General features: G+C 36.2%; 1 protein-coding gene across 1 annotated transcript in view; it reads right to left on the reverse strand.

Annotated features, from left to right (window-relative positions):
* Positions 1–8,978: 8,978 nt before the first annotated feature.
* LOC135100977 (uncharacterized) overlaps positions 8,979–25,786 on the reverse strand; it is a 45,938-nt gene continuing 29,130 nt past the window's right edge. Inside the window, 4 exon segments of the mRNA XM_064004594.1 lie at positions 8,979–16,584; positions 17,051–17,229; positions 20,939–21,158; positions 25,073–25,154. Of these exon segments, the coding sequence (XP_063860664.1) occupies positions 16,468–16,584; positions 17,051–17,229; positions 20,939–21,158; positions 25,073–25,154 (598 nt within the window). The 3' untranslated portion in view covers positions 8,979–16,467.

Genomic DNA, 25,786 nt, shown 5'->3' on the forward strand with positions numbered 1-25,786 from the left:
CAGTGTTGCCAGTGTCAGCTTCTGCAACACTCAACTTCTCAAAGTAAAAATATCTTATATCTCTTGTTTCTTATCTTATTCTAATTTTGTGCTTTATAAGTTACCTAAATGTGAAATTATGCTCATAATATCTACAAGGTTCTCATCAGCTATTCGAAAACCGAAATATTGCTAAGCAACTGTTGAGAGAGAGAGAGAGAGAGAGAGAGAGAGAGAGAGAGAGAGAGAGACTATCGTCAACATTAGGCAGGAGTAACTACTGGGAAAATCATATAGAGCCTCGACGTCGCCTTGATTCATGGCTTAGGTGTTGGTCCCCAAATAGTCTCTCTCTCTCTCTCTCTCTCTCTCTCTCTCTCTCTCTCTCTCTCTCTCTCTCTCTCTCTCTCTCTCTCTCTCTACCTACTTACCTACCTATCTATCTATTAATCTCTCTTTTACAGAGATATAGCATAAGCTATGTATGCTTTCAACTAAACTAGAAAAATAAAACGAAAATAAAGAGAATATTTGCTTACAAGTATTATCCTCGGAAATTTGAAAATATCCTGCTTACCTGGTAACATTGAGCCTGAGCATATAAAGAAAGCCCCAACTCACTTTTGGGGATACTTCGTGAAATATTTTTATTATTAGTTATGATTAAAAGGAGCATCTACAAACATATAAAATTAACTTCTGTATATCAAGTATCCTCTATTAAGCTAAATGCAATATTTGCGAAATATTTTCATGATATATATATATATATATATATATATATATATATATATATATATATATATATATATATATATATATATATATATATATATATATATATATATATATATATTTCTCTTTTTTCGGTACACAACTGGCAACTGCGCACTTCCTCCTATTTTACTTCTTCCTTGTATAAGTTACCTTAAAGTTGTGTATTGTTAAGAGAAAGCACACACGCACCTGTGCGCAATTAACGTCAAAAAGAAATAATGTCTAGCAATGATTACCTTCATGGTTAAATGCGCCAAGATAAGGAGCGTTTATTCACCGCAGATGTGGCAGCACCGATCCAGAATGACACCAACTTCTTGTCGCTACGGAAGCCTCCCAGATCCATACGACCCCTGAGCATAGAGTTGATAACATCATACATCTCCTGTACTGTAACATCAGCCATGCTAACACGATCCTCAACACAAAAGCTCAGACTGGTGACGTCACGCTGATGGAGAAGCAGGACATACTCGTGGTCTTGCTTCACGCGAGAGCTCAAACGTCAACGCCTCCTTCCCTTCATCTCTTGATATTTATCTATACTATCCACATTATGGTGGGTGTATGTATATGTGAGGCACAGATACACACGGCCCACTTCCTTGCCTATGAGGTTCGCGTCTCGTCGAGCCATAAAAGTTTTTTTTTTTTTTTTTTTTCATTCAGCGATCTGTCACTGTCCTTGAGAAATGAGATGGGGTGGATGATGCGCAAGAAAAGTTTACAACTATATATGATTTATAAGTGAATGTGAGTTTTCCCTAAAATGACGCAGAAGGTGCATGGGCCTTGGTTTAAGGACTAATTAACTGTCAGAAGTCTGTCTCTTAAGAATGCCTGACAATTACGTAATAAGTCATTTTTTAAGGTAAAATTCTTGTTTTTGTATGTGCATAGTTGATATTGACAATCTACTGATCTTTCAATTTCAGGGTGTATATTGTTACTGGTCTTCAAAGGCAGGTGCTTCAGCCAGGGTTAAGACTTAAGAGAGAAGAAATCCCTGATACAGAAAAAATGGAGTATATGTATATATTTATAAAATCTGAATATTTTCATTTGCAGGTATGATAGTTGTAGATTACGTATTCTTAATAACTGAATCACTGCATATGCAATGGCCAGTAAAAAAATATGCATCAACATCAAATATACATATGTAATGGCCAGTAAACAACACAAGGGGGCAGTCACAGCCTGCCCTCTAAAGACAACTCTCTTCCTCCACACAAAACTACAAGCACCTTATAACACACACACCCTTCACTCAAAAATTTCAAAATTATTATGGCGACTCCTACACCAGCCTCGGAGTCCTCATCTGTGGAGGGGACCATAAATGTCCCCAGGTCGGACTGCCTTTATGTCGACGACCCTAAGTGTCTTGACATCCCCCTCAACTTTTTCTTCATTAACTTCTGCAACATTCGCGGTCTAAGATCTAATTTTCAATCTGTAGAACACCACCTCTCCTCTTCTAAACCTCATCTTCTTTTCCTCACTGAAACTCAGGTGTCTGAGGCAACTGACAGTAGCACCTTTTCTGTTCCCTCCTACTTTCTCTATCCTCATTTTCGATCCAAAGCTGGATGTCGCGTTTATGTGCGCAATGACTTTACCTGCTCTCGTGCCCACGCTCTTGAATCTTCCGAGTTTTCCACCATCTGGCTACGACTACAGAGTCACTCTCAAACTAAATTTATCTGTGCTGTATACCTCTCACCTAACTCCTCTGACTATAAGAAATTCTTTGACTACTTAACTTCCAAAGTGGAGCACATTTTGACTTTCTTCCCTTTTGCAGAGATCTCCATTCTTGGAGACTTCAATGTTTACCACCACCAGCTTTGGCTTTCCTCTCCCTTCACTGACCATCCTGGTGAACTATCCTTTAACTTTGCTATCCTCCACGACCTAGAGCAATTGGTGCAACACCCTACTGGTATTCCTGACCGTCTTGGAGATACGTCCAACATTCTTGACCTTTTCCTTGACCTCTAATCCTTCTGCTTATGCTCTCACCCTTTCTTCTCCATTGGGGTCCTCCGATCACAATCTCATCTCTGTATCTTGTCCTATCGCTCCAATCCCTCCTCAGGATCCCACTAAGTGAAGGTGCCTCTGGCGTTTTGCCCCTGCTAGTTGGGGGGACCTGAGGAGGTATTTTGCTGATTTTCCTTGGAATGACTACTGCTTCCGTGTTTGAGACCCGTCTTTGTGTGCTGAGCGCATAACAGAGGTGATAATGTCTGGCATGGAGGCGTACATTCCTTACTCTTTTTCTCGACCTAAACCTTCTAAACCTTGGTTTAACACAGCTTGTTCTCGTGCTATACATGATAGAGAGGTGGCCCACAAAAGGTACTTAAGCCTTCCATCACCAGAATCTCATGCACTTTATATTTTTGCCTCAACTATGCCATGTCAGTTCTCCAACTAGCCAAAAACTCCTTCATTAACAGAAAGTGTCAAAACCTTTCAAGATCTAACTCCCCTCATGACTTCAGGCATCTAGCCAAAAATATCTCCAATAACTTTGCTTCTTCTTTCCCTCCTTTATTTCAACCAGATGGCACCATTACTATCACATCTATTTCTAAAGCTGAACTCTTTGCTCAAACCTTTGCTAAAAACTCTACCTTGGACGATTCTGGGCTTGTTCCTCCCTCTCCTCCACCCTCTGACTACTTCATGCTACCTATTAAAATTCTTCGCAATGATGTTTTCCATGCCCTTGCTGGCCTAAATCCTCGGAAGGCTTATGGACCTGATGGGGTCCCTCCTATTGTTCTCCGAAACTTTGCCTCTGTGCTTGCACCTTGCCTAGTCAAACTCTTTCAGCTCTGTCTGTCAACATCTACCTTTCCTTCTTGCTGGAAGTTTGCCTACATTCAGCCTGTTCCTAAAAAAGGTGACCGTTCTAATCCCTCAAACTACCGTCCTATTGCTTTAAATTCCTGCCTATCTAAAGTTTATGAATCTATCCTCAACAGGAAGATTCTTAAATATCTATCACTTCACAACCTTCTATCTGATCGCCAGTATGGGTTCCATCAAGGCCGCTCTACTGGTGATCTTCTGGCTTTCCTTACTGAGTCTTGGTCATCCTCTTTTAGAGATTTTGGTGAAACTTTTGCTGTTGCCTTGGACATATCAAAAGCTTTTAATAGAGTCTGGCACAAAGCTTTGATTTCCAAACTACCCTCCTACAGCTTCTATCCTTCTCTCTGTAACTTCATCTCAAGTTTCCTTTCTGACCGTTCTCTTGCTGCTGTGGTAGACGGTCACTGTTCTTCTCCTAAATCCATTAACAGTGGTGTTCCTCAGGGTTCTGTCCTGTGACCCACTTTCTTCTTATCATTCATTAATGACCTTCTAAACCAAACTTCTTGTCTATCCACTCCTACGCTGATGATACCACCCTGCACTTTTCCACGTCTTTTTATAGACGTCCAGCCCTTCAGGAAGTAAACATTTCACGCAGGGAAGCCACAGAACGCTTGACTTCTGATCTTTCTGAAATTTCTGATTGGAGCGGAGCAAACTTGGTATTGTTCAATGCCTCAAAAACTCAATTCCTCCATTTATCAACTTGACACAACCTCCCAGACAACTATCCCCTCTTCTTCAATGACACTCAACTGTCCCCCTCTTCTACGCTCAACATCCTCGGTCTGTCCTTTACTTATAATCTGAACTGGAAACTTCACATCTTATCTCTAGCTAAAACAGATTCTATGAAGTTAAGTGTTCTGAGACGTCTCCGCCAGTTTTTCTCACCCCCCCAGCTGCTAACTCTGTACAAGGGCCTTAATCGTCCATGTATGGAGTATGCTTCACATGTCTGGGGGGGGTTCCACTCATACTGCTCTTCTAGACAGGGTGGAATCAAAAGCTTTTCGCCTCATCAACTCCTCTCCTCTAACTGACTGTCTTCAGCCTCTCTCTCATCGCCGCAATGTTGCATCTCTAGCTGTCTTCTACCGCTATTTTCATGCTAACTGCTCTTCTGATCTTGCTAACTGCATGCCTCCCCTCCTCCCGCGGCCTCGCTGCACAAGACTTTCTTCTTTCTCTCACCCCTATTCTGTCCACCTCTCTAACGCAAGAGTTAATCAGTATTCTCAATCATTCATCCCTTTCTCTGGTAAACTCTGGAACTCCCTGCCTGCTTCTGTATTTCCACCTTCGTATGACTTGAATTCCTTCAAGAGGGAGGTTTCAAGACACTTATCCTTAAATTTTTTACTACCGCTTTGGACCCTTTTTATGGGACTGGCATTTCAGTGGGCATTCTTCTCATCGGATTTTTGTTGTCCTTGGTCAGTGTCCCTCCTACATAAAAATAAATAAATAAAAAAAAAAAAAAAAAAAAATATATATATATATATATATATATATATATATATATATATATATATATATATATATATATATATATATATATATATATATATATATATATATATATATATATATATATATATATTTTTTTTTTTTTTATTTATTTATCTATTTTTTTTATGTAGGAGGGACACTGACCAAGGACAACAAAAATCCGATGAGAAAAATGCCCACTGAAAAATGAAATATATATATATATATATATATATATATATATATATATATATATATATATATATATATATATATATATATATATATATATATATATATATATATATATATATATATATATATATATATATATATATATATATATCAACATTAAAAAAAAAACAAGGATCTGGAACAGGCTGCGGCTGCATTCACACGAGCCACTTTTTTGTGGTCAGTGATCAAATATAGATTAAATATAGAGCACAAACATCTATTTGAGTCCATTCACTTTTTTTTTTTTTTTCTTTGCAGCCACATAAAGGTGGTGAGTTGTGGCGGGCGGAGACATATTTCCGGCCACAGTGGCCAACGATAGAAATCATTATTTCAAATGGCAGCATACATAAGAGTCTCCATCTGTGGCCGCCACCTTGCCTTGTTCTGCTTTCGCTCTGTTTCGTCACAATTGTCACAGCGTGAAGTACTCTTTTCCATAAGTGGGAAGAATATCTAGAGATGTTTGATTGAAATATTGATTGCAGAGATGGAGAAGGGACCAGCACTTAATGATCAGGATATGAAAGAATACAATGACAAGAATATTAAAGAAAAATGCATGAAATGCACCACGCAAGAGTCTCTTATAACTATGAGGTGCACCTAGTACTTTCTGCGCTTTTTACGCTTCATCTTCACAAAGAGGGCGCAGACAGCTGCTATTTCCATAAGATCCATGTCACAGACCTCATTTGCAGCCGCCACCGAGTGGTTCGTGTGCACGATGCTGCTACTCACCATTTTTTGTGGCAGTCCTTTTCTGTGGTGGCCACTGACCACAAAAAATGGCTCGTATGAATCGGCCTAAGAGAACAGAGGATACATCAAATGTAGAAACAGAATTTGAAGGTCTCAAATGCAGAAATACCAAAAAGCCTGCAAAATTTGGTTTCTCAGAAGATGAAGAGGCTGATGGTATGACACTACTTTTACATAATTATATTTTATAGTTCATAATTGTAACCTATGGAAATTGTTTTACTGAATGGTTAATTTATCACTGTTATTAATTAATTATGGTTTTCATTTCGAACGAATGTAATGACTAAGATACTTATACACATTTACAGATGAAGATGACGAGTCTCCAGACATGTCCCACACCAACTATAGCTGTGTTCCCACAACCTCCTCAGCTCAGTGAAGGAAATGGTAAAGATAACTTATTTTTTAGCTGTAGGAAACTTTCCTTGCTAGTATGTATTATGTGGTAGTCTCTATTCACAGTTCCATGAATTCAGAACCATCATGCAAAAGCCTATTTCGATCATCTTTCTAGTTGCATCTTCTAATTTAAGCAGTCAGACCAACCCAACTATCCATCAAAGATTCTCCACTCCAAATATTTACAACAGTAGTCTTATAAATGTTGGTCTTGGGGAAAACTTTGATCATTGACCAATAAATTTTTCACCTTTACCCCTGCTATCAACACTTTCCGTACAGAAAGATTTTATGCATCTTCCTGAAACAGCTCTCCTCTGTCCCACCAACAAAAATATGTTATTATACAAGACAGAATAAAGAACTATGATTCCTTCCCGAGGTATAGCGCTAAACTCGAGGATCATGAAACTCAAGGCACTGAAAAAGCGTTTTTTCATTATAGCCCGTGAAGCTGACTTTGTTCCCCCACTTTACGTTACTGCCTTATCTCAAAAAAAAAAAAAAAAAAAAAAAAAAAAAAAAAAAAAAAAAAAAAACTACCTGTGTGTGTGCGTGTATGTGTTTGTCCTCACATCTGTTGCGATGCAGCGCTGTGGTCGTGCACTACCATCAAATCTAAAACCGTGTGTTTGTGTGTTTCTCTCTCTCTCTCTCTCTCTCTCTCTCTCTCATCCCTTTTCTACCCTCCTCCCTCCTCTCTTCCTCCCTCCTTCCAGCTATCCCCACCCACCCTCCTTTTCCTTTCCATCTGTGTGTGTGAGAGAGAGAGAGAGAGAGAGAGAGAGAGAGAGAGAGAGAGAGAGAGAGAGAGAGAGAGAGAGAGAGAGAGCAATCCTGATGATTGCTAAAATAGAGTGAGACTGAATGAGAATGAAGATGGATGGAAGGAGCATAAATGCGAAGGAAACGGATGGAGGAAAAACAAAAAGGAGTAGAGGACAGGAAAGAAAATATTTCCTCTCTAATTCTTTACTCACTCCTCCCTCACCTTTGCTGCTTATATTTATTCTTTTCACTTTCTCTCCGTCCTCTCATCCTCTTCCTTCACCCTTCCTCCACTTCCGTGCTCCATGTACTCTTCCTTTCCCTTCCTCCTCCTTTTCCTTTCCTCTCCCTTCCTCTTTAGTTTTATCTCAAACCTCCCTCACTCTTGTCTGTCAGAGATAAAGGACAAGAGAATAACAATACCTCGCTCTCTCCCCCCTCATCCGTTCTGTCATTTTCGCTTCATCTTTTCTCGCTCTCGTTTAATTCCATTTTCATTTACAGTCAGTCTCTTTCTATCTAGCAATCCTAAGGAGTGTTCTTACTTTCAGAGAGAGAGAAAGAGAGAGAATACGACTTAGGCAGGGTAGGCGGGGTTTACTACATGTACACGCGTGATGCCGATGTTTAGCGCAAAACTCAGGATGACAAGAATTCAGGATCAAACGCGAAACTCAAGGATCACTAAACTCGGGTGTGTACATGCCAGGTATTTTAAAACTGTATGATGTATAAATTAGATTCATCTCTTTATGATTACACAGCGATGCATTTTCAGTCAACTCATCTGCACAAAAAAAATATTAACTCATTTACAGTATCCATTCCAAAAGTCCCATAAAGTCCCATAAAGGCTAAACACCTATTGAAGAAAAGCTGTCATTTGCAGAAGTATTGTGCTTAAGTTCATACAATTATATATGGGGTTCAAAGACTGATAAAACTGACCTCGCATTTTTCTACTGAATTTCTAAAGATTTAACAGTTGATCTACAATGATTGATTTTATTTCAGAGTATCTTCAATTGGACACAGTGATCAAGTACCGATATTTTTATACAAAATTTCCTTTAAACTTTTGAAATTGAGATTTTTTTAAAACTGTAATGTTATGTAATTAAATTATGCATTCATCTTGGATCTAGTGACAGATATAAGTTCACACCATAAAGTAACACAATGTGCTCTGCTCACGTCATTAATTTTCTCAGCTTCATCTTCGGGATGCCTCCCCTCCTCCCCCAGCCTCGCTGCACGTCTAAAATGATTTGTCAGAGGCAGAGGCTGCAGGTAGAGTATGCTTTTTTTTTTTTATTACGTATACTATTTATTCAATGTTTGTCACAAAGAAAATTATGCTCAATTTCTTAACATACTGTAGCACTTCTGCTTTCAAAAACATTACTGTGCCAGGTACGGGGTACAGAGCTACTGTGTTGGCGCTCCTCAAAACACTGGAAGAAAATCAGCAGCTAATGGTAAACCTACTGCGATCTGTAGCTTGTGCTATAGGATCAGGAGGGGATGATGTGGAGGATGTGCTGCCAGCTCCAGTAAGCAATTTAGAGGAGCTGGATGACCTGTGCACTAAGCGGCTGATGAAACATTCAAAAGGAAATTGATAAGAACTAAATGTATGATCTTAAGAGATAAGAAACTATTTTGAAATATTTTGGTGCTTCTATTATTTATTACTGGCAGTTCTGGATACTTTGAATATAGATGTCAGATTATTTTTTGTGCTGAAGAACAATACATTTTAATTATGATGATATTATTTATTGCAGACACTGTATTTGTCATCTTTAGGAAAGCACAGCCTTGGAGACACAGTTCATAGGTTTTTTGAAAAGCTTGGGAGCAATGGTCTGTGGTCATCAAATAGCTTGAAGGGAAGGAAGGGAAAGCTAGCATTTACTGATCCTGCTGTCTGCAAAGTTGTCACCAGTAAGTGTACATAAATGCTTATTTACAATGTTGACTCAAAGCAATATCCTAAGTACTATGAAAGTATTTTGCTATGGCTGACATTAAAACTGAAATTAAATCTTGCTAACATCTATATGTTTTGGTTTCATTACTGAAAGGAGCATGCTTAAGAAACTACAGAGGCAAAATCATCCAAAGAAGAGGATGACACTAGTGAGGCCCTAAAGCATGCCCCTAAGAGAAAAGGTGGCCCAAGGTACAAGGTGAGCACTGAACTTCATTTACTCTGCTCTGGTATTCCCTCAACTTTATCACTTTTAATTCTAAGTAATAGAGAATATGAAACTGGTACTAAAAAAGCACCTCACTGTGCATCTCATCTCCTTTGCCATTCTCCTTTTCACTTCATTTGTACATGCATCCATACTCCATCATATACATATTTTCAATGGTCTTGCCCTATCATCTGTCACTCCACATGCTCCTTAGGTAATTCATTTTCATTGCACATATTCTTGAATGTTGTTCTCTATTCCCATTCCCTGTTATGGAGCTGTGTGCCATTGTTGATAGGGTAAAGCTGTTTCTTAAACACCTTTTAAAACTTATAAAAACATTCCTCATTTTCATAAGCTTTGCAATAGCTTTTGATTCTTTCTCAAAAATGTCTACAATCTTAACATAACATCATATGTTTCTTCCCACCAGAACCTGAGCCTAAGAAACAAGTGCTTAGTACAAGAGTCATCAAATTCAGATGACTAGCCACTGCTGAAATAAGGGCAAATGTCAAGGTGTACAATGCCCCAGGAGGGCCCTACAGTATGAGGCACTCCACCTACACACTCCTGTCCTCATCTTTCCAGTTCTGTCTCCTGTGTGACCACCAATGTCTACCTGCTGCTACTAAATGTGGTAAATGTAGGTGAGCAAAGAAGCCAATGCCAACTGTATCTTACTCAAAAGTATCATTGATTTCTTTCTTCTTGTGTACTAAGTGAAATTTATATATTTTTAATATTTATTACTATATATTTTTTTATTTAATTTCTGCAATGTTGTACTAAGTGAAATTTATATATTTTTAATATTTATTACTATATATTTTTTTTATTTAATTTCTGCAATGTTGCCACAAGAGGCCTAGAAGTCATTCTCTCTTTACCATGTACAATAAGTTTCTCTCTCTCATGTTGGAGGAGATGTTCTTTTCTGAATCTTTTTGTTATGCCTGTGCTTTACCTAAAGTTAATCAATATCCCTATTTTTTCTAATGTTAGGCATTCTGAGTCATCTCTGCCAGTTTTTCTCACTCCCCCCAGCTGCTAAATCTGTGCAGGGGCCTTATCCATCCATGTATGGAGTTTGGGTTCCACTCGTACTGCTATTTTAGACAGGGTGGAATCAAAAGCTTTTGTATTATCAATTCCTCTCCTCTAACTGACAGTCTTCAGCCTCTTTTTCATCACTGCAATGTTGCATCTCTTGCTATCTTCTACCACTATTTTCATGCTAACTGCTCTTCTAATCTTGCTAACTGCATGCCTCCCCTCCTCCCACAGCCTCGCTGCACAAGACTTTCTTCTTTCTCTCATCCCTATTCTATCCACTTCTATAATGCAAGAGTTAACCAGTATTCTCAGCCATCCATCTCTGTTTTTGGTAAACTCTGGAACTTCCTACTTGCTTCTGTATTTCCTCCTTCCTATGACTTGAACTCCTTCAAGAGAGAGGTTTCAAGACACTTACCCTTCAATTTTCAATGATTCTCTTGACATCTGTTTTGGGACCAGCACCTCAATTTGTTTCCCTTGGCCAGTGACCCTCTTATGTAAAAAAAGAGAGAGAGAGAGAGAGAGAGAGAGAGAGAGAGAGAGAGAGAGAGAGAGAGAGAGAGAGAGAGAGAGAGAGAGAGAGAGAGAGAGAGAGAGAGAGAGAGAGAGAGAGAGAGAGAGAGAGAGAGAGAGAGAGAGAGAGAGAGAGAGAGAGAGAGAGAGAGAGATTTGGATGACATTACAGTTATACAGAGAAAAATAATATGGTTGAGGATGAATTTGAAGAAAAATGTCCAAAAAGTTTATATCAGACAAAAAATTTGAATTGAGAATGAAGTCATAGAATGTGTTCATGAACATAGTATTTTTTTAGGTAAGGGGGAAGGAGAATTTTGAGCCCAGACCATGAAAAGGAATCGACAGAAGAAAAAATAGGATGAAGTAGCTTTAGGAAACTAAGCAATGTGATTTAGAATAACTTTTCCACTGAATAAAAAAGAAAAGTACATAAGTAATCTGTGCATTTTACCCATCCTAACATATGGTTCGGAGAGCTAGAGCCTCACTAAAGCCTACGACTGTACAAAGAATAAATATTTGTTAACAATTATGAACCCATGGAATTATACAAAAGAAATGAGAGGTGTAAGGTAGGTGAACCTTAAAAATAGCTGACATTCAGGGAGGAATAAAAAAATTGTACTGGTTTGCTAACATTAACATCTGTGGTTTTGCCATAGAATATGGCACAATAGTCTAGAGTGGGTGCTGTGGAAAGGATTTTCTTGAAATGGGCATGTAGAGAGATTAGATGGGGTGATCATACCCACAACTTTAGTTACTGGAGAGAATACTGGTGTTATACTTAATTCTATCAAAATTAAACTTGATACATAAATCTACATATTTCTGCAGCCAGATTATGTACAGTGATACTAGTGGACATGATAACTCAAGATAAATTAGGTCTCAAAGGTGTGGGTAATGGTAAACCTATGTTAGTAAGAATAATGGTTCCCTCTGGCCTCTGGAGGCAAATCTGTTGCAGAGAGAGCAAAAGTTTAACATTGAGTGGACTGTCCTCCAAGGACTCTGTATACTATGCAGAGTCCTTGGATAAACCTTGTGAGGGTGATGTAGTTTCATTGAGATCAGAGGTTCTTGAATTTTTTCATTGATGACAATTAGCTTTTGTAACCCTTTTTGTTGCACCCCTCATTTATATAACCCTTTCAGTGGCACTTCTCACTTCTGTAACCCTTTCAATGGCATTTCTCACTTAAGTATGCCTTTCTGTGGCATTTCTCACTTATTTAACCCTTTCTGTGGCACTTCTTACTTATGTAACCCTTTCTGTGGCACTTCTCACTTATGTAATCCTTTCTGTGGCATCCCTCACTTATGTAACCCTTTCTGTGGCACTTCTCATTCATGTAACTCTGTGGCACTCCTCACTCATGTAACCTTTTCTGTGACACCTCTCATTTATGTAACCTTTTCTCTGGTACCCATCTCACATTAATTTAGTTTTTACATATAACTGTACTTGTTTAAATTACTTTACTTAATGAACTGAAATTAAAATCCATATTCAGGCCAAAATAAACATACAGTACATGAGCAAATATACAAACACAAAACTCATCACTAGAATTGCCAGTAGATTAACTTGAGAGTTATAAATACAGATCTAGTAGAAAAACTGATATATTGGCAACACTGAGAAAGATCCAATACATCAACTGATGAAAAATATTACAGTAAGTACCTCCTTACAATGATGATTAATTTGAGGCGGACTTCTGCAAATACTATTTTACAAATGTATAATTTTGTGGAGAATTCAGATGATTCAAGAGAGTGGGCTGTGTATAGTCTATATACAATGAAAGTGGGCATGGGCATATGGGTAACTTCAATTGTTGCTACATCAAAAATTACTAGGGTTAAAAAAAATTAACATAAGGGAACTGCTATCAGTAGCCTCATAGTTATATCAAGGATCCAGAGTACAGATCAGTGAAGGAAACAAAGATGAAAATCTTTTGATTAGCAGAATTTTTACACCATGAATCCAAACAGGTTCCTTGGGCATGTGTAAGAAAAATAAAATAAATGCAATTTTTTCATAACCTGCCTGTTTACCTCCTTTTATAGTGTGATACATGTAGAATATTTTTGGTTGTCAATAACAAGGATTCTCACATACTCTATGCACATTCACACCAACAGGGCAGGACTTTTGGGCTGCAGATCTTGCAAGAATACTTGCACACACACACAGTAGAGTAGAACTGCCAACCATCTGCTCCCTCCTGATCACAATTCCTCAACTTTAATCCCAATTATGTTCTCTGTATGAAGAACACAGGCAGCAAAATTAAAAGGTGAGTCTTAAAATGTTTATGCCCATCTTGAGATTCAAATCCTCAAGCTCTCAGTTGTGAACTGAGTGCACTAAACTCAGTGTTCATAGCTAATTAATCAAACAAGTATTGAGACTAAAGCATATAATCATAACTGTAAGAGCATTTCATGAATATCTCAAAATCACTGTTTTGATGAAGGAAAATGGTTGGAATACAGTAAACCCATTATATTGGATTTCGCATTTATTGGACATGTATGGCCTACAGACCACTCATCTGATTTATTGAACAAATGTTGGTAAATGAGGCGGAACATCCATCTAGTGGTGACGAGTGAGGGTGGGAGGGAAGGAGGGAGAGTGTAGGTGGTGATGGTGGTGGTGGTGAGCACCCATCTACTGCACCCACCAGGGTTGTGCTGTATGCCATAATTATGGTATTTCTGTCATAATTTGGTGCTTGTCTGCCATCTGCCATACACTGTCTACCATATGCCATATTTTCTTTTAAGAAATCTGAATACTGTATTATATTTTCATACCTACAGATAGTCAGGGCAGGAATGGAAGTTCCCAAGTGGTGAGTTATGGGTCAGGCCAAGTCAAGAATGGGGTGAGGGCAAAAATTAAATCAGTGCCATAAACAGTCTGTGTGAAAAGTTACCGTATTATAAGAATGGTGCAGTAACTCTTTGTGTAGACTGTAATTCTCCTTCTGCAAGAAAGCCAAGAGGGTTGAGACTCTCCTCTGTACAGGATTAGTTGTCAAAGAGAGCTGATATATGGTCCTGCCTTATTTGCTTTTCCTGCTTTTCACTCTCGTATTGTGCTTCTGTTTTCACTTATCAGAATCTAGTGACATGGATGGAGAGCACCCTGATGAGAAAACTATTCAAGCTATCATAGATCTCCATAAAACAGGTCTTAATAGCAAAGAAATCTACATTCAAAAGGGTTTGAAGCTCCACACTGTCCAGGAGCTAATACAAAAATTCAAAGCTGGTGGAAGCAAAAATTTACCACTCCCATGAAAGCCATCTCGAAGGCCACGTAAGGTACCGAAGACAAGGACACTTCTCATGAGGCAGCTGGAGGTCAATCCCAGTTTTACAGGATGCCAAATTAAGGAAGGGAATCCTAATATATTAGCTCCATACTGTCCATGATACTTTGCACCATGGCCTTGGATCCTGCAGTTACCACAAAGAAAAAGCCACTTACAAATGACTCATAGACAAATAAAAGGATCCAGTTTGCAAAAAAATATCAAGATTGGACCTTATATAAGTGACATACAGTATTGTGGTCTGATGAAAGTACTTTTTGTGTGAGTGGTACATCTACCACAGTACAGGCAACCAGGGTCTGATTTCAATGATGCCCACTACACTCAGAAAACCACAAAACACCCTCAGAGTTTAATTGTTTGTGGATGTTTTACTTTCAATGCCCTCATTGATCTTGTTGTGTTCCCTGAAAACACTACTGTCACTGAAGAAATGTATTTGGATAATCTTGAGTCATCATTTGAAATAGAGAAAGTTAAAATTTTCCAACAGGATGGGCCACCAGCTCATACTGCTAAAATTGTTAAGGAATGGCTAGATAACTGTGAAGTCAAAACCATAAAAGACTGGCCTGGCTATTCACCAGATATTTCTCTAACAGAATTTATGGGCTATAATTAAGGCCAAATTACAAGACCATGACAGCTCCACACTCTCCAAGCTGGAAAAAGAGCTTTGCAAATGTTGGGCAGAATTCAAGCCTGAGACACTTCAAAATTTAGCTGATAGTGTACCAAAACATCTCGGAGGGCTGCTGAAGAAACAAGGAAATGCAATAAAATACTAAGTGTTTGGCAGAGTTAGAATTTAATATATATATATATATATATATATATATATATATATATATATATATATATATATATATATATATATATATATATATATATATATATATATATATATATATATATATATATATATATATATATATATTATATTTTATTTTTTTTATTTTTTGTGATCTAACATGTGCAACCAAAAACTGTTGGCACGGTACTTTTTGTGCAGACTGTAAACATGCCATATGTACATGTGTGTGTCTGGCTTACCATAATAGGTATATTTTTGCCTAAATATAGTGTTGTAATTATTTTCATGAGAAACTGTGGTAAATAATTTTATTAATAGCTATAATTATATCAACCTTTTTAATATTCACTATTGTTAGTTTACTTTATGGATTGTTATTATTCACATTCCTGCTTTTATCAGATCTTCACCTTCATTGTCAGTGGGTTCCCAACAATTATTCCGATATAATGATGGTTTACTGTAGTGTAAATAGAAATTTGCATTTATTTTTAAAAATTCTTATAACTATGTACTCTTGTTTTTCCATTTTTCCTATTAATATCTGTTCTTGAGAGCTCCCTTGATGGGATGGACCCAACAAATAACCATTCACTACTTCTAGTCAAACCATTTTTTTTTCAATCTATTTCTTGAATCTCATTTTCTTCTTTCTCTCTTTTTTTCCCTTAAAGTTTTCAAGTCTGGGTTTCCCTAATGAATTAGGGCTAGGACAGTGCCTCCAAACAGAGGACTTTTGTTTTGGGGATTTGGGAATTTGGAATTTGTTATCTCCAGCAGATGTCTTTCCTAACCTTAAACCATGGACCTGAGGATCCATCAGATTCCAAGTGTGCAGAGTACCACTGGACCACAGCAACCTCAACTCATCCTCCCCATTTTCTCTTACACTCACAACATTCACACAACTCATGTATATTTTCTTATCTTTTATTTATTTTTTTTAAGTGCTGCATTTTATCAGTCTATAGCACACCATTATTCTTTCCTTTTTCCTAACATGAAAAAAATCCTTCTATAGGCACTTTCATTACTCTAAACATTCACTCCATTCATGCCACAAACTTCTTTCAAATACAGTACCCTCTTCAGTTTCACAACTGCTTTCTTGTGTCTTTGACTTTTGTACTAAATCTCACAAGCATGAGCAAAAGCAGTATCTATGTATGCTTGTCACCAAAATATTTCACTCACATCTACACTCTCATCACAAGTATTGTTTTGCCATAGAGCGGAGAAACCTGTGCTTGCGAACTTTGGCTGCTTCTCTCTGGATTTCATCATTGTTGTTGGAATTGACCTCAAGGAGACCCATCATCTTGAGCTATGAATAAAAAAATATATAAATAAATAAATAAAAAAAAAATAAATAAATAAATAAAATAAAATAAAATAAATAAATAAATAAATAAACTAATCATGACAATAAGTTAGAAAAAAATTAACACTGAAATATCATGAAATATCACCTAATTTTAGCATTATGGCTCCATCAAAAAATAATCCTAAGTACATAAACTACATTTTTAAAGTTGTGACAGCTAACTAATAGTTTTATCATTAAAAATCTTTCAAAAGATATTCAAAAGGATATTTTACAAATTGATGGTGTACTAAGAAGGTACCTTTGAGACGTCAGTGAGACTAAGAGTCAGTGGCAAATTGTAAAATGTTAAACAGTAGTTGTCCAATTCTTTCAGTTATTCAGTTATTATACTGTCACAGGGTAAGTAAATGGAAGTGTACATAAATTATACTAGACTTACAAAGAGAAGTGAAGTTGTACTTACTGCCTTATCTCTGCGCTGTACCTCTCCACGTTTGTGGTGCATGTTAATGATGAATTCAATTAGTGACACATCCCAAAGGCAGCAATAGTAAGCATCCATGGCATCCACAGCACTCCTCTCCTGCAGGCAGCGGAGTGCTGTGCAGTAGTCGATGTTCTCTAGGAACTGACACAAGATGGCTGCCTGTTGTAAAACAATGGTTTCTATGATCATCCATGTATGCCTGTGATGGACAGTTGTTACAGGTCATTGAATTATCACAAATCATGACAAGCCCTTCTCATATTCATCTTAAAAATCCATCCATATAAATAATATCTCCTAAGCCATGGGTGCACTTATCTTCACATATTAATAAACATAGGGTGATGCAGATATGCATCAAAAAGATTCCTGCCTGAAGGGGGATACCTAGTATGATGTTTTTTTTTGCCATTCTATTTATTTGTTTCACAAAAAACTTTGCACAGTGGTAGTGCATAGCATTTCTTCTTCTATACCTTTCTATACCTTTATTTTTTTTTTATTTTGAAGAATTTAAAAAAAATGAAGACCCTTTCTCAAAATCCTAAAACTCAAAAAATTTGTATTTTCTTTGATATTGTGCCACACATGTAGGTACACTATTGATCTTTAACTGAGCACAATTGAAATTTTGATTCTTATTACTGAATTTGAGAAAAAAATAGTTCTAGCAACTTTCAAGTTTTGGCAAATTTTGACTTCTCATGAAGATTTTAAAATTTTATACAGGAGTTGATTTAAATCTATAAATGCATAAATTTGTAGATTTTACTGTATTCTAACAATACTGAAGGTATAATGGAAATCAATGAGTTTTAGGCATTTATATTGGCAAAAATGTTTTGAGATACAGGCTCTTAAACATTTGTGTTACTCATCATCCTTTTATTAATCATCACTACACTTTATTAGATTGTCTGTGTTGTTACATTGTTCCTTTATATTTGTATGTTAGAAAATAGTGATACTTTTTGCCTGAGTAGCTTGGTTCCCAACCCACATCTTATCACAGCCTGGGTGTTTTGGAGCTGCCAAATTTCTCATTAATGGTAGGTTTCCCTCAAAAGGCACCTCCTTCATATTCATCTTTGTATGCCTGGGCATCTTCAGAAATGCAGAAAATAGGATGACATAGTCACGTGGTGCCTCCAAGGAAGTGACACATATCCTCTCTCAACTAAGGCTGGCAAGCCACTGTGATTGAGAGCAAGGCACTAAGCTGAGAGCACCACTCACTCCCCTCTAAGTGTTACCATATCATGTTCACCCCAGAAATTAAAAAATTTCACCATTAAAAAAAAAAAAAAAAATGATGTAAACAAAAGACCTTATATGGTATTTAAATGGGAAGTATTATGTGTTTCACCATCAATTTTTGTGAAATAATAGGGAATGTGTATGCTTACCATATATTTTTTTCACAACAGGTCATATTTTTCATATTTTTTCGGTCTCCTAACCAGAAGTTCCCCTTAAATGAAATAGAACTGCCAAGATATTCTTTAGAGCATGATTTGACAGCATTTATAAAGGTAAACTCTAATGCAATTTCCTTCCACAGTTCATGTATAACCAATAACTTGGATGAGGACTTTTTTGATGCTTGGGTAAACAAAGACCAAATCTAATAACCTCCATAGGTACTGCTGACTAAAAGTGCAAATGACTGACTGAAGGTATTATTGAGAGAAAACTAGATAGTGAAAGCAACACTAATACCACTATGAAGCACCAGTTAACAATATGGGGTAGATAGTAATATGTGTGTCAATTATTGCTACAGCCATAACCAGTTAAAAAAGCAGATACTGGTGTGCAGTCACAAATCCAATGAGCTGAAATATTACCCTTTTATCTCTATTCCTTCACTGACTGCAGTAGTGAAGATTCTAGCAATAACACTTTCTTAAGGTACAAGGATGAAAGCTCCCCTTGTTTTTTGCTTTATAACACTGGGTCAGATGTCAAATGAAGAGAAGGGCAACTATTTCTTACAACTGCCATTAAGAGATAATAATTACTACCAACACGGCTGTAGCTGGATGAGCAAACAATCAAAGTGATGTCATACATTCCTGATGCAGTCCTGGTTGAACAAAATGCCACTCACTCAAGCAATTTCTCACTCTAGCTCATGTTTTACTATTATCAGAATATTCTGACTTTTATAAGTATCATCTAGCCCATTTAATATCAAAACAGTTCACAATCACTTCCAATGAATCATAGATTTTGTCAGATGCTTTCTCTAAATCCATTAATTCTCCAAACATATCCTTATCATTTGCCAAATACTCTTCAAATATCAATCTCACACCAAACACCATGGCATCCCTTCCTTCTCCTATATTCAAACTGCTAGTCAAAAATCCCTCCTCCAATATCTTCTCTATCCTCTTCATCATTATTTCACCATGCAACTTACTTACAGTCAGCAGCATTCATGATTAGCACTCCTGCTGATGTGAGCATCACATCGCACAAACTGGCAACTTGCCCCTTCTTGGTCTGAAAAATCTGCTGGGAGAAAATTACTATATGGCAACTTATATTAGCCCCTCGTATGTTCTTGAAAGCATAGAGTAACAGATTCAGTGTTTGACATATTGACTTAAGGGAAACTTATCTTTTGTGGCCACTCCTTGCTTCGACTAACAAAACAGCTGTGTTTTAAACAAAGTGTTCTACTGAGGTGATGTGTGATGCCTGGAAAATATAGTCCACAATTACATGAGTGTTAGAGTTTCAGTAGAATAGTGAAACAAATAAAAAAATATGCTGCATAACTACTGGCAATGAAAAGATTGTGAGTGTGTTAAAGAAATGGAATGATGAGGAATGTGAGGATATGCCTCACCAAAAACATGGTGGTGGGGTGCCCCAAATTATTTGACAACATTTTACATGGTATCATGGGACAGTTAAGGGTATATCCTCAGCCTACAGCACAACAATTAAAAAAACAAACATTTTAAGGCAGCCCACCACCATGTTTGTGATAAGGCATATCCTTGCATCCCTCATCACTCCATTTCTTTACCAACACACTCACAGTCTTTTCTGTCTTTTCTGTGGGGATGTAAGCAAAATTCTTAGGATCAGTAACCAGGTTAGAACAAGAAATAATGGGTTCAAGCTTGAAAAATTTAGGTTTAGGAAGGAGATAGGAAAAAATTGGTTCTCAAATAGAGTGGTAGATGAGTGGAACGGACTTGGTAATCATGTTGTTAGTGCTAGCACACTAGAGAGCTTTAAGAGAAGATTAGACAGGTTTATGGATGGGGATAATAGATGGAAATAGGTAGATATATTTCATACAGGGACTGCCACGTATAAGCCTGGTCACTTCTTGCAGCTTCCCTTATTTCTTATGTTCTTATGTTCTAACACTAGTACTATGTAGTCGTGGAGTGTACATTTTCCAGGCATCACACATCACCTTGGTAGAACAGTTTAAAAAACACAGCTGTTTTGTTAGTTGAAGCAAGGAGCAGTTACAAAAGACAAATTTTCTTGAAGTCAATATGTCAAACACTGAATCTGTTACTCTGTGCTTTCAAAAACATAATGAGACACTAATGTAAGTTGCCATATAGTTATTTTCTGGCAAATTTATTTCAGATTGAGAAGGGGCAAGTTGCCAGTTTCTGCAATATGACACTCACATCAGCAGGAGCTCTAATCACGAATGTTGCTGACTGTACAATGCTTAATAGAGTTGTACCCCACAAAATATTCTTCTCTCACATTTATAAAAGGAAACAACACATATATATGCTTAGTCAACTAGCATCATACTGTTAATGAAATATACATTTAGGCAATAATTTTACTAACCACTTACAAAATAAATACTCAAATAACTTGCCTGTGTATAGCAGTTGAGGTTCATGCAGCATCGTATCATTCTCCTAATTATACTGTCAGTGAGCACAGACTGGTCAACCCCATTGTCATTTCTGAGGAAATCAGTGGCAACAAACACAGCAGTGAGGTAACCTGCCAGAGCATTGTGATACTGGTCGCTCATGTATGCTAGGTCAGCTCTGGATAAATGCCATGAAGTACACAAGGCTGCACTTGTCTGAGGAGTACAAAAATATTTAAAGTTTCAATGGGAAATCTTATCATGACAATATATTTAAAAATTTATGAAATAAAACCTGACATCCAAATTCCACAGCATGTACAAAACCAACCACCTTTGTCTAAACAAATCTATCAAAAGATTTCTCCCAAATGTATATCTCAAGGCTGCTGCTCAATGATCATGAACATAACTGGTTTGAAAACCAAAATATTTTCACATACAACTAATAGACTACCCACACCAATGCAATATCACTGTCACTGTAAGCCATTGATGATACACTATAAAATAATAATTTCTCCTACATTTTGTCATTTACTTTCTGTAATTTGTACATTTGGAAAGCAATCATGAAAATGCACATGAAACCTGGTACAGTAGGGTACACAACAATGCACTTGAACTTTAGTAAATATTTAATCTAAATAATGAACCAAAACTGGAATAACGAACTCGCCACTCGTGTAAGCACTGAAATCTTAATAAATATTTAATCAGAATAATGAACCAAAACTGGCAAGACAAACTCGCCATTTGTGCAAGCACTGAAATTTTGATAAAAATTTAATCAGAAAAACAAACTAAAACTCACAGGACTAACTCCCTAGCAGTGCGAGCCACTGCTCATCTATCCACCACCTGTCTCGTCTCTTCCTCCCTTTTTTTCTTTCCCTCTCCCTTCTTTTGTCTTGTCTCAAACCTCCCTCCTTGTCACATGTCAGAGATAAGGGACAAGGGAGTGATACCTCTCTCTCTCTCTCTCTCTCTCTCTCTCCTTCATTTATTTCCTTCCATTTTCACTTCATTGTTTCTCACTCTTTCTCACTCTTGTATACGTAATTCCATTTTCATTCTCAATCAATCTCATTCTATTAAGCAATCCTAAGGATTGTTCTTACTTTCAGAGAGAGAGAGAGAGAGAGAGAGAGAGAGAGAGAGAGAGAGAGAGAGAGAGAGAGAGAGAGAGAGAGAGAGAGAGAGAGAGAGAGAGAGAGAGAGAGAGAGAGAGAGAGAGAGAGAGAGAGAGAGAGATGGGTCCAATTTAGATGCGATTTACTGTATGTATATGTGTGACACTGACAGCAGGTAACTGTGATTGATACTTCTCAAAGCAGTGCAAAATTTGAGGTGATAATGCACAAAACTCAGGAGGGTACTGTACATATCTGTTGTTATTCTAAATATAATAGTACAAATGTGCTCATTTTGATGTATTTTTATGAAAATTGTGGTATCTTTTATATTATCTTCTGGTTCCCTGGAACCAATCACTTTTTTTTCTAAAGGTTCTTCAGTTGCCATAAAGCATATTTGCCACAACGAACGATACACTGGAATGAATCATGTTCATTGTTGTGCACCCTACTGTATATGTATTTATTTACGAATGTGTATATGTATTTATAGTGGTGTGTGTTTGAAGGCTGCTCATACCATGCCAGCTAAAACCGAGGTAACTATGAGTGACATTCTACAGAGGTCTTAACTTTCACATGAGAGTGGATACAGTGTTCCTTCAAACACTTCGCTTCTTAAGAGTTTTCTGCAGCTTCAGCTTAGAGCAACTAGGGTCTTAACTTCTTTGGAACTGTACATATAAAAGTACTGAAGAATTTTGTTAAAGACAAGAGCACAGTAATAGCTAAACCAGATAGGGGAGGAGCTTTAGTCATATTAAATAAATAGGATTACAAATAATAATAAAAAAATAAATAAATAAATTATATATATATATATATATATATATATATATATATATATATATATATATATATATATATATATATATATATATATATATATATATATATATATATATATATATATATATATATATATATATATATATATATCATTGAATGCCTTCCTTTTTGAACAAATTTTTTGAACAAAGTTTTCGAACAAAATTTTGAACTCATTATTGTTTTGGTTTTAGAACCACAATTCGGTTTTAGAACAAGGTTACTTGATTTCAAATATTAAAAGACACTGCAAAAGCTGCTGTTTATTACTAATTTATATATTTTCTACTTCGTTTATATATATTTGGAAGAGAGTCACAGAGTGTAAGACAATAATTCAATCTTTGAAATAAGATATATGTGATCCTGTTGAAAAGCCTCAAAGTAAGCAAACAATTTTCAACGCTCAGGAGTTATCCCTGTGGCTCTTGATGACCCCAAGACCAACACTACTGCTCAACTGCAATTTTCCAGTAGCTTTTCCCAGCAACAAGATGTCATTTTGGCAGTAAGTGGGTTGCTCCTTTCTGTGTCCTGTAAGGCTTCCCTCACTAGATTGGTGACAAAGAGAATACCTGTACGGTCTAAATACTATCTTTTGATGAGTTCTGTGTCACTAAGTTCATTCAATACATCCTTTTTTGACAATTAATTTGTGAGCTGGAGATGCTGTGAAGCAGCCATATTGGATGTGGGAGTGTCTGTCATAAGCCACTAAGACAGGGTAAACTGGTATCTGGGAATGGATTAATCCATTTTACATTGATTCTTATGGGAAAAATAGTTTTTTTTTTTTAACATTTTGGATTTCAAGTGGCATACAGGAAATAATTCAGTTCTAAAATCAAGGTTCCACTGTGTGTGTGTGTATGTATGTATGTATGTATGTATGTATGTATGTATGTGTATATATATATATATATATATATATATATATATATATATATATATATATATATATATATATATATATATATATATATATATATATATATATATATATATATATATATATATATATATATATATATATACACACACACAGTGGAACCTTGGCTTTCAAATTTAATTTGTTCCTGAATGCTGTTTGAAATCCAAAATATTTGAAAACTGAAACTATTTTCCCATAGGAATGTATGATAGATTACTCTGTTCTCAGACACCAGTCCACAATGTCTTAGCAGGTAGTAACCAATGCTCCCACTGCTAAGATAGCTGCTCCACAACACTTCTAGCTAAGAAATTTTTTATCCAGAAATGAACTTAGTGACATAGAACTCATCAAAAGATATTGTTTAGACCATGCAGGCATTCTCTTTGTCACTGATAAAGTGAGGGAAGCCTTACAGAGTGACACTGAGAGGAGCAACCCACTCACCACCAAAATGAAGGTGATCATAACACTTGGACATCTTGCTGCTGAGAGAAGTTACTAGGAAAATGTAGTTGTTCAGTAGTGATGGCGTTGTGGGTCGTAGAGAGAGCCACAGGAAGCTCAGGATTACTCCTGAACCTTGTTTGTTTACAATGAGATTCTTCAATGGGATCACATTTAACTTATTTCAAAGATTGAATTACTGTCTTACCCTCTGTGTTTCTCCTCCAAATATATAAAAACTAAGGAAATATTTATGGAAACTATAAATTAGTAATAAATGGCAGCTTTAGCTACATCTTGTAGTATTTGAAATCAAGTAACTTTGTTAAAAAACTGAATTATGGTACAGCAACCGAAGCAATTATGTGTTTAAATTTTTTGTTCTAAAAGTAATTTGTTTGAAAAGGGAGATGTTCGTTAACCGAGGTTCCAATATATATATATATATATATATATATATATATATATATATATATATATATATATATATATATATATATATATATATATATATATTTACACACACACACACACACACACACACACACACACACACACACACACACACACACCTATAAGAACAAAACCAGATAAGGGAAGATCTATGGTCACAATAAATAAATAGGATTATATATATATATATATATATATATATATATATATATATATATATATATATATATATATATATATATATATATATATATATATATATATATATATATTAAACAGAAGAAATATTAAATGATTAAAAGCTGGTAAAATACATGACAAACTGTACAACTTACATGTGTTCCTGTGGGGTACAATCTTGTTGCATGGTCAACTAACCAGGTGAGAGTGTCTTTTACTTTATCCTTTAAACCATTTCTGGAAGAAAAATTTCCCTTTTCATATAATTTAGATACCAATAATACATTTTTTGCCTCAAATAAACAAAAAATTTAAACTAATCAGCATGGGGACACCTACATAAAAATTTGGTTGTAATGTATGAAGCATATGAAGCACATGAAAGTAATGGTAAATTTTTACAAGCAAATGTAAGAACTGAAAAGTCTATTGTTGTTTTCCTTCTTTTGAGTTAACATTAGAGAGAGAGAGAGAGAGAGAGAGAGAGAGAGAGAGAGAGAGAGAGAGAGAGAGAGAGAGAGAGAGAGAGAGAGAGAGAGAGAGAGAGAGAGAGAGAGAGAGAGAGAGAGAGAGAATTACATGGTCTGCTACAAATAAATAATGGAGCAATAATATGACTACAAAGGAAATTTATGAGCAGGCTCCAAGTCATTATACTCAATTCTTCTCCATTACAGATTGGAAAATTACTCAGCAACTACCTCTAATTTTGGTTTAAAAAATATGGTGGTTGAAGCCATTCTTGTGATAAAAAAAAAAAAAAAATAAATAAATAAATAAATAAAATAAAAAAAATAAATAAAAAATAGTATTTACTCTTAGTATGACCATCACTCTCCTTTTTTGTAACTTTTATTAATGCAATAATT

This window comes from Scylla paramamosain, chromosome 5 (assembly GCF_035594125.1).
Source record: "Scylla paramamosain isolate STU-SP2022 chromosome 5, ASM3559412v1, whole genome shotgun sequence".
Lineage (NCBI taxonomy): Eukaryota > Metazoa > Arthropoda > Malacostraca > Decapoda > Portunidae > Scylla > Scylla paramamosain.